General features: G+C 35.5%; 1 protein-coding gene across 1 annotated transcript in view; it reads right to left on the bottom strand.

Annotated features, from left to right (window-relative positions):
• The window catches only part of LOC111147385 (CAS1 domain containing 1), a 56,020-nt gene that overhangs the window by 3,567 nt on the left and 36,021 nt on the right, over positions 1-16,432 (bottom strand). Inside the window, exons 11-16 of the mRNA XM_022503389.1 lie at positions 12,248-12,367; positions 11,115-11,271; positions 9,639-9,718; positions 7,239-7,340; positions 4,555-4,695; positions 3,948-4,025 (exon numbers count right to left, since the gene is read on the bottom strand). Coding sequence (XP_022359097.1) covers positions 3,948-4,025; positions 4,555-4,695; positions 7,239-7,340; positions 9,639-9,718; positions 11,115-11,271; positions 12,248-12,367 — 678 coding nt within the window. The remainder of the gene's footprint in view (positions 1-3,947; positions 4,026-4,554; positions 4,696-7,238; positions 7,341-9,638; positions 9,719-11,114; positions 11,272-12,247; positions 12,368-16,432) is intronic.

Below are 16,432 nucleotides of genomic sequence, written 5' to 3'. Positions count from 1 at the left end.
CCAGGCGCTCCAGCAAGTTATTTTTGTTCTAGATTCCGTCCAAGCTAGATTTCTCAACATGTGGTCTGTATACCGGGCATTAGTGCAGATTTTAGGTAGCACATGGCTGAACAATTTTAGGTACATTTGAAAAATTATAAATCCACCTGAGGCCCTTTGTGTAGAAAGAAATGAGATATTTTGTGTAGGCAAATTTAAAAAATCCCATTATACAATTTGGCTTCTTCCATAAAGTATCTGCCTGATTGGCAGCAACATATTCCCCTCTTGCACTCCTCAAAAGCCCCTTCCATTAACAGCCATGTAAATATGCTTTGAGAAATGGCACGACTTTGAAGGTGTCCTCATGTTTGCACTATGTGGCCAGGCAGATGACATACTGAACTGCATTCACATGTCATGTATTTTGCCCTTTCAATCTCTTCTCCCTAAAGACAACCTCCAGCTTTTGGGCACCTGGCCTTCACCGTTCTCCTACATCCTTTTGTACCAGATGGAACAATCCTGAGTTTTCTAAACCTCTCATTCAATGTCACATTTAGTAACTAGTTTATCAAGCAAAGAACTCTCTTTAGAATCTACTGTACTTATAAAGAAGCAAGAAATTGTAAAGAAAAAACTGTTTTTGCCTTCACAGATACCTTTCAAAAACCTTTTCTCATAAAAAGATTGAAAAATCTATATTTCAGAGAAAAACCTCATATTCGGTGTTGATCACTCTGGGCATCTGGTCAAAGGATCTCGGAATAGGCCTCTGGGATGCATACAGGATGAGCAAGGAGGAGATCTGTGGGTCACTCTATCATTGGGAAAAAGGAACCAAAGTGAACTCCTCAGGTACTGTTAAGCTGAGTGATCTTCATGGGCAGTAGCGTCAAAGAGACTCAAGTTTGAATCTGGCGTTTGCCTTGTATTAGTTCTGGGATTGAAGGTGAGGTGCTTTATTTACTCCCTTAGGTCTGTTTCCTCATCCACATGAATAGGGATAAGATTTACTTTGAAGGTGGATGGAAACATTAGATGGGAAAACATATATAAGGTACTTATCATAACATGCATTGTGAGCCATTTAAAGAAACATATTAGGTAATTAACAGCACAGGTGGTATATATAAATGGTAAAAATCATAAAGGTGAGACCTACATAAAGCCCTCACACATGAAAGCCTTCAATGAGTTATTATTGTATTAATTATTATATTGTATTAATTAAAGTATTAATAATACTTTATTATTATAATGTATCGCACAAACTGTAAAATGCTAGAAGAATGACACAGATAAATACAAATCACTAGTCTGAGGATCAGAAAATCCAGGAAGAGCCCCAAGCAAATCACTTCCCTTTTTTCTAACTTTAATCTAGCCTTTCTCAATGTGTACTCATCTCTTTTCATATTCCAGTCTGTGTTTCGTCATACACTTAGTAAACGATGTGATCAGGGGAATAGAAAAATCAAAGATATGATAGCCATGAAGAAGACAACTGGGGCCTAGGGAGTCATCATTATTAGCTTGATAATGAAATAATAATAACACTTAGAATTTGTTCAGCAGTTGTAACTTGCTAGATACTATGCTAGCACTTAATATATATTACTTATAGTTAACCACCTGTATGCTGTTTTACAGCAAGCCTTTCTGGAAATTTCTATCCAGACTGATGGGCAAAACTAAAAGGTCAGGATTCAAGGACTGATCTATAAGAGTGAAACAGATAAAAGCGATTAAGAGTACACTATCTTTTTTTTTTTAAGATTTTATTTATTTATTTGACAGAGAAAGATCACAAGTAGGCAGAGAGGCAGGCAGAGAGAGAGAGAGGAAGGGAAGCAGGATCCCTGCTGAGCAAAGAACCCGATGCGGGGCTCAATCCCAGAACCCTGAGATCACGACCTGAACCAAAGGCAGTGGCTTAACCCACTGAGCCACCCAGGTGCTCCAAGAGTACACTATCTTGATGAGCACTGAGAAATATATAGAATTGTTAAACTATTATATTACACACCTGAAACTAATATAACACTATTAACTGTATTTGAATAAAAAAAAAAAAAAAAGGATTGATCCACAAGCAGGGCCAGGCTGAGAAAATACTTTCTAACAAAACACTGGGAATCAAAAAAAAAACCAAACAAACAAACAAACAAAAAAAAAACACTGGGAATCTTGTGCATGTTAAACTTCTAAGCCCCCTCAGATAAGTATGCTAAGGACATATAATTGTATATGAATTTTTAATAATCACATCCATACCTACACCCCCACACCTACCTCACCTGTTGGTGTCTGAGAATAAGAGTGAAACGTGATAAGGATGTAAAATTTGGGGCTCCCTGGATACCCTGCTTTTTACAACAGGGGACTAGCACTCTTGAGAAGAAGTAGCTGCCGATAAAATCAGTACTTGCTTCATTCAATTTGTGCTCCCAGTCCATTCTTTTATTCTGCAACAGAGGACCTGAAGCCCTCACTGGAAAAGTACTAAGGAAATAGGAGTGTGCGGAGGGCAATGACTGGAAAGGAAGGTGATAAGGCTCAGGAGTGCTTGTGAGTTCTTCTATAGCCACTCTTTCCCTTAGATCTCTTTATATCGTTCTGTACTGGTGCACTGTGAATGGTAACACCTCCCTTCCATCAGGAGTAACAGAGATGATATCACATGTGTTATGCAAAAAGTTATTGGTGAGCACTACTACTGTCTATAGAAGTCATGAAAACACTACATGAATACAGTACAGTGTTTAAAATTTCATTATCAATTGTATTTGAAGAGTCTGTCACGTGCTTGGTTCTACAGACTAAACAGAGGTTTAAGGGAATAAGAGTTCTGCAGTGCAGAGAACTTGAGACCTCAGAGCAGATCCTCTAGAAATCATCCTTGCTCCTCTTTACTGCTCAGTTTTTAGGTCTTGGCTTAGACACTGCTTTGTCCAGGAACCCTGCTCTGACACCAGGGCAGGTTGGAAAGAAGTCCCACGTGTTACCAAAGCACCCGGTACTTAACTATCGCCACACTACCACCATGTCCCATAATGAGCCACAACCAGAGGGACCTCTGCAAAATGCCAGGCTGATTTGAGCTGCTCTTTGCCTCTGGCCACCTCCCCAGTCACTAACACAGACTTCTCTAGACTCTGGCTCTTGGAGCTGTAGCCCAAACGGCCTTCTTCAAATTCCCTGAATGCAAATATGCTCCCTTCCCCAACGGAGCCTGAATTCCTGCTGTCTGCCTTCATCCCTCCATTCTCCACTTAATTTTCCCAGGGAAATAATTTCTGCCCCTGACCACACCTTGCTTCAACTCCAACTAGGTTGGATCCCCATATTAGATTCTCTTGTAATATCATGTCCTATTAATCATTACACATGATTCTATGATTACTACTTAGAAGAATGGAGGCTCTGGGAGGACAGGAACTAGGTCTGATTTGGTTACCACTGTATCCCCCCAGCCTGATATCTAGTGCATAGTAGGTATCAAATGTTTGTTAAATGAATAAAAAATGTCTGATGAATGAATGTTGACAGGTCCATATCTTTGTTAGAATGTAAATTCCATGAGGGCAGGAGCTGTACGCATCTTAACACTGAACTTCTTACACATGTATGTACATGTACATACAGCATGGGACTTAATACATCAATAGTTATATTTAAATAAGTAAATGAAGAAATAGGAGTAAATGAGGACAAAGCAAATATGAGGAGAACTAACATTTTTGAAGTGCCTCCTAAGTGACCAACACCAATCATTTCCATACATTTAATATAACAATCCTTTAAAAGAGATTTTAACATCCCAGGACAGTAAAGGAAGGTAGGGCTTAGGAAGATTAAGTAATATACCCACATTTTATAGTTTGATCTCAAATCTCACTGCCTCTAAAGACTGCATTCTTATCAAGAATAAAGAAAAAATTTATTTTTTAAATCAAGACAATTACCTGCACCACAGACACAGATGGATGGAGTTCATTGCACTCTGCTTTGTTTTTACAACTGCTAGCCCAGATGGAATAGGTCTAAACCAAAAAAAAAAAAAAAAAAGGATCAGTTCAAGAAAACAGGCCTTCACAAGGTAGTTTTCTCAGCATCTTTACATAGTTTTTTCTGCTTGTTACATGATACTCCATGATGCTTTTTAAAAACTTCAGTAAAAACTGCCCACACGTTTGGTGATCACTTGGTTTGTTCAACTGCTCAAATAAAAGAAAGCAGAGAAAGAGGAGCATAGGTCTGTGCTTTTCTGGAAAGAGTGATCATGACACAGTGATGGCTCTTCCTGTCAAATATCTTACATTATATTTTTCCCCAAATTTATTACAACTTTAAAAATTTCTATTTCACTGAATCCTCAGTTATTCTTCATATTTAACTTATACATACATTCTCTTGGCGTTTTTGTTCAATTAGAAAACTACAGAGTAAAAGGATCTTTAAAAAGTAAAGATTTTCTATATTAAAAAATTGATTAAATTCCTATTTCTTAAAGTTAATTTTCTGTACCATTTAGGACTTTGAAAAATTACCAGATTACATTTTGAAACTTACCAAGAAAGAAACTACTGAAATAAACAATAGAAAATTGGAAATTTTGTTTGAAAAAAGAGGTTCACCCTTTCCTTCGGAAAGTACTTGACGCTTCTGTAAAGCCAGATAGATGAAAGCAAACAACATTCCATGAAAGACTACCTGAAAAATAGGAAGAGAAAATTTGTTTTAAATGGCTATTTTTCAGTAAGTGGCATAAATATTTGGTAAATGGGGACAATATGTACAAAAATAAGTAAGTTAAAAGCTTAAAGTTTCTTTCTTTCTTTTTTTTTTTTAAGATTTTATTTATTTGACAGAGAGAGAGAGATCACCAGTAGGCAGAGAGTCAGGCAGGGTTGTGGGTGGGGGGGAAGCAGGCTTCCTGCTGAGCAGAGAGCCCGATGCGGGACTCGATCCCAGGACCCTGAGATCATGACCTGAGCCGAAGGCAGCGGCTTAATCCACTGAGCCACCCAGGTGCCCCGAAGCTGAAAGTTTCTATGAGAGACTTAAACTTCAAGAAATGACATAAAGTCAATGACTTTTGGAAACTATCTGCAATAGGACAGCAAACGGCTCTTGCAACATATGAGATAAGCTGCTTCACTTGAGCAGTCTCAGCAGCAAGTGAAGAAATAAAGATAATTTCAAAAAAATGATAAAAACACAAGAAACAACAAGTGTTGGGAAGGAAAAGGAGAAAAAGGAACCCTTGTGCACTGCTGGTGGGAAAGCAGACAGCGCAGCTGCAGTGGAAAATAGCACTGAGCTTCCGCGAAAAAATTAAAACTAGGACTTTTATCCAGTAATTCCACTACTGATACCTATCTGCAGAACACAAAAACACTAACTCAAAAAGATATATGCACCCCAATGTTTATAGCAGCATTATCTACAATAGCCAAATTACGGAAACAGTCCAAGTGTCCATTGACTGATAAATGGATAAAGAAGATATGTATATATATAAAATGGAATATTGCTCAGGCATAAAAAATGCATTTGTAATAGCATGGATGGATCTAGAGGGTATAATGCTAAGTGAAATTTAGTCAATCAGAAAAGACAGATACCATATGACTTCATTCATGTGGGTAATTTAAGAAACAAAACAAATGAACAAAGAAAAAAGGAGATAAACCAAAAAACAGACTCTTAACTACAGAGAACAAACTGGTGGTTACCAGAGGGGAAGTGAGTTAGGTGAGACAAGTGATGGGGATTAATAGCACACTTATGATGAGCACTGAGCAATGTATAAAACTGTTAACTACTATATATCAATTATACTGGAATTAAAATGAATAAAAGAACAACAACAAAAACAATAAATAAAACTATTATGGAGATGTATGATAAAATTTAAATGCTAACCCAAAATAAAACACATTTTAGGTTGATCCTTTCAATCAAATAAATCAATACTACCACCACCAAGATCATGCTTTTAAGAAGGAGCACACATACACAAGAATGGAAAAAAAATAAGATGGGCTAGATAGTCCATAAAGCTTCTTTTTCTTCTTCTTCTTTTTTTAGGATTTAGTTATTTTTCGAGGGGCGCATATGCGCACGGGTGTGGTGGGAGGGGCAGAGGGAGAGAATCTCCCAGCGGCATCCCGGCCTCCCTGCTGAGGGTGGAGCCCTCCCATGACCCGAGATCATAACCTGAGCAGAAAACCAAGAGTCCAACGCTTAACTGACTGAGCCCCCCAGGCACCCCAAAGCTTTTTTTTTTTTTTTTAAACAAGGTCGTAAAGCAAACTATCGTATCATAGTACAGTGATAAAGTTGAGAATTTAAAATTATTTGATATCAAGCCTTTAGCAAAACTTTTTCTCATCTGTGGTTTTGAAATGCCCTGTAGTACACTGGCAAGTACACACATATTAGAAACCAGAAATGGCACAGAACAGGCATTAAGAAAACATTTGTTGAATGAAAAAAAGGATGAGTGAAATATGGCAGACGAAGGGGAAAGAGAGAGGAGAGGTAATTAATATTTATTCAGTGTCCATTATTTTCCAAATGCTGTGCTAGATGTTTTACATTTTCTTGGCCAAGTGAATCTTCACTTCCCTTTAAGATTAAATTCACAGAAACACCTATGACACTGGTCTCTCTTCTTTGCATGTTTCTATCACAAAATCCACATTGCATAATTTAGCACCTAATTGTATGTAGTAATCTTGGGTTTTAAAACTGATTGTAAGGCTTAGAAACCTGCTGGTATGTCTTCTTTCTCTACTATATTCCTCACAAAACCAACATCTAGAGCTTATATCGGGGCTCAATAAATATTGTGTTGAATGGCTGAAGCATATACATGAGGGATTTTTTTTTTTAAGTGTATTTATTTAAGTGATCTCTATGCCTGACGTGGGGCTCCAACTCATGACCCGGAGATCACTTCACCAACTGAGCCAGCCAGGCACCCCTATGAGGGATCATTTATAAGTCAAAATTAGGACTCAAACAAAGGCCCCTTTATAGACAACATTTTTACAGTATTTTCCTGCTGATATACACACCCATGAACACACTTTCTCTGCTATAAAAAGAGACAGGAGAGCAGGGCTGCTTTAATTTGCCAAGTCAACATGTTTCCTTATTCTAAAACTAAAAAAAAAAAATAATAATTTTCCAAATAATTTTTTTAAGTATAATTTGAAATGGCAAAAGATCACAAGGTAAATACATACGTAACGGTCTAACCTCCATCTGAACCACCATTCATATACATTCCCTTTCAGTTCAAAACACTTGGACAATGGCCAAAGAGAAAAGATCTTCTCAAATGCACCCTAGGAAAAGGAATCCAGAACACAGATTAAGATGGTATGAGTCAATACTTATTTTCTAAATCGATTATAAATTAGTTTTCTAAAGTTAGGATTATATGAGAGTCATTTACAATTTAAAAATTCTCTTTCATTTGAAAAGAAGTTTATTTTACTAAAGGCTAACAAAGATGACTTAAAACTTTTTGTTAATTTACTTTCACTGCACATGAAAGGCTACTGAGACTGCAAAATAAAAAAAAAAAGCAAGCTAGTAACTGGAAAATTCTTCCATTTAAGGTTTTTAATCTAGTATACGAACAGCTAATATTTACTGATCAAAACACCAAAATACAAAAGACCTTAGCCAATATAATATCAATATCCTAGAGAATGATGGTTAAGGTTAAAATAGGCTTTTTTCCCCTCTAAATGTTAATAATCTATAATTAACCATTTGAGTTAAAAGAATGCTCTGAATTAGTCACCTTACTCAATCAGCCATACCCAAATGCCATTACTAGCCTTTGAAACAAAGTTTACAATTTTACTGTGGTCAACTTAGTGAATGGTACCCTCTTACTAATCTGACAAGCCTAGAAAATCTGGGAATGAAGGGGCAGAAGTCTTGGGAGCATTCCTGCACATTAATGAAGTCTTTCAAAGCAGAGAACAAAAACCTCAATTTCCAGACTAAAGAATGCAACAAACTCTATTAAGGAGTGCTCCATTATTAGACCTAATGCCACAGCATTAAAAAATGTAACATAACAGTTTTTTAAAAAGGCTATTAAAAGAAAAAAAAAAAAAACAGCATTGTATTTTAGGTAATGCTGAATCCATAGAAGTTTCTTATTTTAAATTCTCCATTAACCATTTAAGAATTTAAAATACTTATACCTTATTACATAGAGGTTCTATCAAAATCTATGCCTCAGAAAATGGAGGATGATTCTTACCAAGAGTTGTAATATTAAGAACTTACAGATCATATATATGATATGTATGTGAAATACAGAAATATAAAATATAAAATCAATATGAAACAGAAATATATAGTATCTGTTAGAGATATATGGTCTTATAGATCGGATATATGTGACACACTTATCATTTAAAATATTATTTCTGATTAAAAATTTGTTTCTTATGTGATCAATGGGCAAGTATTTAGTGAGCACCCATTTTGTGCAAGACACTGGGCTATACCAGGCCATGACTTTTCTCTTTTTTTCCAGTGATCCAAAGCTGGGGAAACCTTCTTAGTCTCGTTATTGAACCCCTGGTTCACCTTCCCTTCTCTCCCTCAGATGCACCTCAGTGTCTGGAATTTTAATGAGTAAATGTCAAGCAGCTGTTGCAGTTACCTGGCTATTTCTTCATACGTTTGCTGTCATTTCCTTATTACTTTATAAATCTCCTGTAAAAAACCTTGGAGGTCAGGCTGAAATAAAAATGCTTTATTTCTAAGTATGAAAATAAAGTATGAAAGCCTACAAAACAAACCAACAAAAACCAGCTAATAAGATCACATACGCACGCACAGACACACACACACACACACACACACACACATTCACACACGTGATGCTCATGTGGCATTTGCCCCTGACACAGTGAAGCCCAAGACAGGAAATGCTGGGGATGGGAGCCAACTGCAGAATATGTCATAACCTATAGGCATTCAAATGAAAATATTTTATGATAAATATCATGCTGCCCAAATAATCTGTTTGCCTGGTGGACTGACCAGCAGGTAGCAGCTGGCCATCTTGCTTAAGTAGCTGAGAAAACCTCAACCATCATACTAGGGGGATAAGACAGCAGAGATGCGAAAATGACCCAAAGTTTTATTAAATTAAACATACTACATCTATACCAACCCATTTGCTCTTAAGCTGGTTTTGCTAACGGCCCAAATTTTACTCTATGCAGTTATGGAAAAATCAAGTAACACTCTGATGCAATGAATAATGCACAAACCAAGCTGCAAATTCTGTCAGGAGAATTTTGATCTCCACTTAGAGTAGTGTCGTATAAGAGGCGTTCAATAAACGTCTGATTGATCAAAGTCAAGTAAAATGGATTCTGAACAATTGCCAGAGGAAGAGCTTTAAATTGCTCTTACAACAAAAACAGTGGTAACAAAAGTAGATAGGTCTCAAAAGAACTACACTGAGTAGTCAACTACAGAGTGACACTTTTATTACAGTCATTAAAAAATGAAGCTCAAAAAAAGCTCTGACTCTTCTCACATACTTTAATAGACTTGAACTTTAAAATAAAATAGAACAAAATATAAACTGAAAAGACTGTACAAACCTGAGAATATGCCAAAAAACATATACATAACAGCAAGAAGGCTAGTTTCAACAGTAAGCCAAAATGCCAGAAACAATTTCCTAAGAGAGAAAATACTTAATTTACTAAAAGGTATAAATTTACATTAGAAAACATATTAAGAGTCTCTGGTTAACATATGAACACCCTGCATAGTTCTTAAAAATCACTGAAGGCTGCCCACAGGATACATAAACTATATGTAAGTGGTATAAATTATAAGAAGGGCCAGAAGGAAAAGCTGGAGCCTCCTTGCTAGGAAGAGGCCACAACCTACGCCTGACACCCTCTGTATCTCCTGTTCATCCACTGTAAACACATCAGAAAATACCTCCTGGGTTCCATTATACCTATTTATTATTCGAGGGCACAACAAAATTTGGAACAATATGTTCAACATCATTCTAATATTCATGTTGAATATAGCTTAGGTAATATGGCTGAAACATTAGAGTTCCTAGGAGAGAGCTTAAGAACTCCCTAAAGGATCAGGGTTTAACCTTAAGATGTATTTTAACACATGCATATTTTAAGTTATGTGTTCACAGTTCATATGTATTGATTTCATTTGATTCATACGCTAGGTTTGTATCGAGGTGTTCAGTGACAGAGGCTGTTCAAAGACATTCATGGGCTTGATGAAAGGCTGGAATTCAAATCTTACCTGAAAAAATTATTTGACATTATAATGGAAGTCAGTGGAAACTATTTCTAATATACAGTTTTTTGGTTAAGTTAAAAATTATTAAAAACAACAACTTTCAATTTTTCCAAAAGAGGGAAGCTTTTATTTCAACGATATGATCTTGAGGGAAAGAAGCATTATGATAGATGCGCACGACCTCACTGTGAACATCATCAGTAACTGTCTATGAGGAGCTTGAAGGTGACGACCTTCCGGGCACTTAGGTTTCCTTGTATGTACAACAGGTTGAGAGTAACTGTGTTAAGGGTGGTCTAGAAGATAAATTATATCAGTGCTCTTTAAACCTAGCTAACACAAAAAGCCTTTTTGCAAATGAATGCTCCTCCAAAATTCCCGATATAGGTAAAAAATCAAATAAAGCAGAGCTGCCAAAGACTGGGGAAGGATGGAGGGGCCTGGAGCCCTATTTGGCTGGCTCTTCTCTCTTCTAGTGCTCTTCACTCTGGCTCTGTATAAGACGGTTTGAAAACTGTTGCATTAGCTGATATGTAAAATGACTTTGAAAATTTTAGATTAAAAAAAAAAAAAGAACACACACAGACAGTATACATGCAAACTATTGATCTGCCCTGTTATATCACTTGAATTAGCTAGCTGTAACATTTTAAAAAAGACTGTTTACGAACAAAGTTTCAAATGTCAACACTACACATAAATTTAAATTCTGTCTCAATAAAAAATAGCCTTTAACAACTAAAAAGAAATTCAGTACATTAAAAGAATATTTATTAACACTAAGAGATTATATTTACCATTTGCTTTTTTTTGGATTATTTGTGGCCATAGGGCTAAAGTAACATATATGACCATGAACCATACAGTGACCAAGGGGACGAAATAATAGAATTGATAAGGCCGATCCATCACTATGCATAACACCACGACCAGGAAATTGAGACGAAATAAGACCTATTAAAAAGGAGAAGAGAATGGTTTTCGTTCCAGGTATGCATGAAGAGTAAAGACAGATTCTCTCTGACAGAGTATAAACATTTATTTAAGACTAAAGTAATAACTGTACAAGTATATTTTACTAATCCTTAAAATTACATTTGTTCTACAATCATTGTAAAGAGTTGAATATAAAATATTTATGCATCATTATATTAACTAAATCCAAGCAAAGCACCAGCCTGAGCTGTCCTCTGGCTATAACTGCCATCTTGTTAAATGCTGGGGAAGAATCATAAGCCTCCTTCCTAGGGCTACAGTTTATAAGCAGAGATTAGATTACCTCAACAAAAGGGTGTCCGTTTCATCTCTGTTTGATGTTGATTTACCCCACTTAGGATTAAATTGAGAGTTGTCATAGATACAAAGTAATATTACTCAAATTAAAAAGTGGCTTTGGGACCCCTGTAACAGTTATTTCAGACAGTGTGATGTCATTCAAAGAACACAGGATCTGAGCAGATTGATATTAGAGCTGTACCATTACTATGTGACCATAGGCAAATTATTTAGCTTCTCTGAGCCTCAGTGTCCTTTCTGTAAACACGAAAACCACAACTCTGGGTTGTAATGTGGGGTAAATGAAATAATATTCAGACAGTGCCCAGCACAAGGTAGAAACATAATAAATATTAATCCTCTTCAAAAAGAAAACATATTATAATAATCCCAGGTAGCTGTACATTTCTACAAAACTGAACCGAATTAGCAATGTTGTCCCTTGTGTACTAGTGCCTTTATTAGGCACTCATCTAAATTACATTTTCCCTTCCCTCAGTAATAAATTATTTATCTCAAATTATTAACCACAGAACACAGAAATAACACAACTTTAAAGTGTAATTTCATAAATTCAAATTAGTCGTGCCCTTATAATGACCATATTTATATTTTCATGCCAAAATGAAAGAAAAAGAGCTGAATACATTCCTACCTGACAGACTCTATAAATCCCAAAGTCTCCTTTGATCCAAAAGTATGAGAAATGCCCGTACCCTGTCTGAAAGAGGTATGCAGCAACCAGGACCCGGATGTGCATGTACACAGGCAAAAACTGTTGACAAGAATAAATAGGAAAAATAAATAGGAAAAATAACTATACTTTGAATTATCATAGCCAATACATTTAATCAAGACAATGGATCACCGTTACCAGTTGGCATGAGCTCAATGAAAAGATTTATTTTTAAAACTTACGCAACATAGCAAGAGTTAAAAAAAAATGTAGACTTTGGAATCAGACCTCATTCAAATTCTGATTTCACCACTTACTAGCTATGAGACTTTAAGTGAGTTTTTAAAACCGCAAAACAAGGTTCTTATGAGGAATGCAAGAGTTAATAAACGTGAAACACTCTGTACATTTCCTCCACTTGGAATTAAATATATGGTATCCATAATTATTAATCACCAGATACACTGAATACAAGGTAACTATAGATTTCCCATTTTCCCAATAAGATAAAAAAACAAAACAGAAGTCCCACATTTTCGGCCCCCTCAAATACACAGACTTTAGATTTGTAAATTGTCATATAACTACTCACAATATATAATATTTAGCAAAAAATTTATATTAAAAACATATGCAAACATAATTTAGAAATATTTTCCTCCCACCTTTAACTTATCAATCGATTTTATTTTACACTCCCACATCAATGTTTCACCATGACCAAGGCCCTTAGAGTCATTTATGATGGTTTTTCAGAGTATCCTAGCTCCATTTGTAAAGTTAAATGAAATGTAACACATCTCTGATCTATATTTTATGGGAACCACTGACAATATCATCTGATTCATAAGTCCTAACTCTCATAGCTCTCGAACACTGTGGTTCACCCTGTTCATCAGCCATTGGTCCTTTATGTGGATATTCATGATCGCCACAATACAAACCAGTACTCTGTTTTTTAAAATGATCTTTAAAAGCCTTATTTAGTGACAACCAACCATTGCAATTGTAAGATCATTCTTTCAGGGATAATCCCTTAGTTCACATAAAGATGTTTTGGCTTCCATTTTATAGATTCATCTGATCACCTCTGTAACCATCCAGCACTGACACTGCTTATGGCCACTTCCAGCTACTGTGTCTTCCCCAAGTGATACTTTGTAGGAAAAAATAACTAAGTAGACACCTAGATAGATTTTACAAGTCCCTGAATATATGTATCTTTTACATATATCCTTGAATGCACCCTTGAACGCATCTTTTTTCTTTCTTGAGAAGGCAAAAATCCCTGAATTTAGACTAGGTCATCAATTCTTCACTACCGCCTACATTCTAGCCAAATTCTTAAGATTCTCTGTCTCCCATACTGGCCCTTCTTGTGTCTCCCTGTCACCTTTCCTTTGTTTATCTCTTTCTTCTACCCTGGAATGTTCTTGTGACCACATTTTGCTTATTCAAATCCTGTTTTTATTTTTATCCTATTTACTCAAATCCCATTCTTCTTTAGAGCCCTGTTCAAAATTCCCTATCTTTTTTTTTTTTTTTTAAGATTTTATTTATTTATTTGACAGAGAGAGTGATCACAAGTAGGCAGAGAGGCAGGCAGAGAGAGAGGGGGAAGCAGGCTCCCCGCTGATCAGAGAGCCCAATGCGGGGCTCAATCCCAGGACCCTGAGATCATGACCCGAGCTGAAGGCAGAGGCTTTAACCCACTGAGCCATCCAGGTGCCCCCAAAATTCCCTATCTTTACTCTCAGATGAAAGTCATTGTTCCTTCCGTGGCGTTCTTAAAGCACTCACAGTCTCTATACCAAACATAGTTTTTATTTATTGCCCTTTATCATTAGTTCTTTTTAAATGTCTAATCTCATCATTAAATCAGAAATTTTTCAGTGAAGGAGTAACATACTAGAATCAGAGTGATGATGAAAGTACAAATGTCATCTTAAAATAACCTCAAATCTAAACCTATTACCTTATTTTTGAAAGTACTCTAAAATATTCCCTTCAAGTATCTGAACTATTTTCTTTTCTTTTCTTCTTCTTCTTCTTTTTTTTTTTTTTTTTTTTTTTAAGAAGGTAGGGAAGGATGGAGCAGAGGGATTAGCAGGTTCCATAACGTAGCGTGGAGCCCTACACGAGGCTTGATCTCACAACCCTGAGATCATGACCAAAATCAAGAGTTGGATACTTAACCAACTGAGCCACGAAGGCGCCCCCTTGAACACTTTTTAATAGCAGAAAACATACAAATTCCCAAGGCAATCCATTCCATTTTCAGCTGATCATTTACTACCATAAAGTTCCTTTTCAAGAAAAGCTGAAATCTAACTGCATAAAAGCTACCAACTTCAGCTCTGTAGGACAGTGCTATGCAACTGAGATAAAATGCGAGCCACATAGTACCTTTTTAATATGGTTACCAGAATATTTAAAAAACTAAAAAAATCAAATAAAACTAATTTTAAAAATACAATGTATTTAAATATTTTTAAAATATTATCTTTTCAATATGTAATAAGCATGTAGTAAGAAATTTCATATTGTTTACACAAAGTTTTTAAACTTAGCATGCATTTATCACAATGAATCATACTTAATTGATATATCTTTTCACGTTCACAGAACATCTCAATTCCAACCAACTATACTTCAAGGGCTCAATAGCCACATGTGGCTAGTAGTTTCCATAATGGAGAGTCTAGCTCTAGAGCCATTTGTACACAGTCAATCATTTATCTGATTGTTCTGTAAGTATCTGAAAACATCTGTCCAACCTAGGCTAACTATTCCCAGTTACTTTAACCACTGTCCATAAAACATGCTTTGAAATCCCTTCAGGACTGGGGCTGGGCCTACAGAGTCGAGACTTGGTTATTACATTTAAAACAGTAAATGCTATTCATTTAAATTAAACACCATCACAATAATCTACCAAGTACTTGCCAATGTCGAATTATTACAAATTTCACATACTACTTCTCTCAAGTTTTTATTTTAACATATTTTCAGACAACAGAAAAACTGTATGAACAGTACAATGGGTACCCATCTACCATGCTGACCCATTTTAAAGAATGTTGTAGACTATATGACATTATCCTTTAACATTTTAGCAAGTATCTTTTAAGAAGAAAGAATAGTTTCTTAAATGACCATATTATCATTATCATAACCAAGATTTAATATGAATATAGCAGCATCTATTGTACAATCTGCATTCAAATATCTGATTGTCCCAGTAGCATCCTTTGTGGTTTAAAAAAAATTTTTTTTAGCAATCTTGAATCAAGGATCACACATTGCACTTAGTTGTCATTCCTCTGTATTCTCCTTTAATCCAAATTATTTTTCTTTTTATCTTTTAGGAGTCAAGTATTACAACAAAATTTTAGTATTAAAATATATTTGGAATTCCAATGGCATTATAATGAATAGCTAGACTAGCTTTTGATTCTATTCTTTTTCTAGTCCCACAAATTTTTCTTCAAGATCTTTTATTCAGATTCCTTCATGAAAGTTACTTATAAACTCTCAAAGGAAAAAAACCCACAGTGGAACACAAAATCTTCTACTGTATAAACCCAACTTGCTGTACTCTCCATATTAAATTCACAGTATTTTATCCATATTTCCTATAAATTATGTCTTAAAGGGATGTTTATACCAACAACTGCAATCTGCCAGACCATCTGGATTATTTTAATAATGCTCTGTAATTTTTTATGGTTTCTATTTTAGTATAAAAACATGGCACAGCTAAAGTTTGACATATTTTACTCAAAATAAAAACATTAAGATTAGCTAATTAAAATAACTGTGGCAGTTAAGAAGAGTTTTTAATGAGGGTAATCCCTCAAATATCCAAGAATCAAGTCCCCAAAATACATTATAACCCATGCTAATAATGCTTTGCCGATGTAGATACAGGTAATTTTTAACCACAAAATCCTATTATATAAAAGAACAGGAATATGTTAATTAACCATAACAAATGGTCTGTTAATGAAAAGTATGTCCTTCCAGAACAGGAATTTTTAAAAACTGTAGTTTAGAATATATTGGGATGTAGTCTAAGCTATATTAGAATTAGAATGCTAGCTTGGCAAATGATTATAACAGAATGCCAAATTGCCTTCATCTTTTTATGATCCAAATTCTTTC

The sequence above is a fragment of the Enhydra lutris genome, unplaced genomic scaffold (genome assembly GCF_002288905.1).
Source record: "Enhydra lutris kenyoni isolate GAN:26980312 unplaced genomic scaffold, ASM228890v2 scaffoldscaffold16, whole genome shotgun sequence".
NCBI lineage: Eukaryota > Metazoa > Chordata > Mammalia > Carnivora > Mustelidae > Enhydra > Enhydra lutris.
The sequence above is the reverse complement of the archived record's forward strand: the minus strand, read 5'-3'. Positions and strand labels throughout refer to the sequence as shown.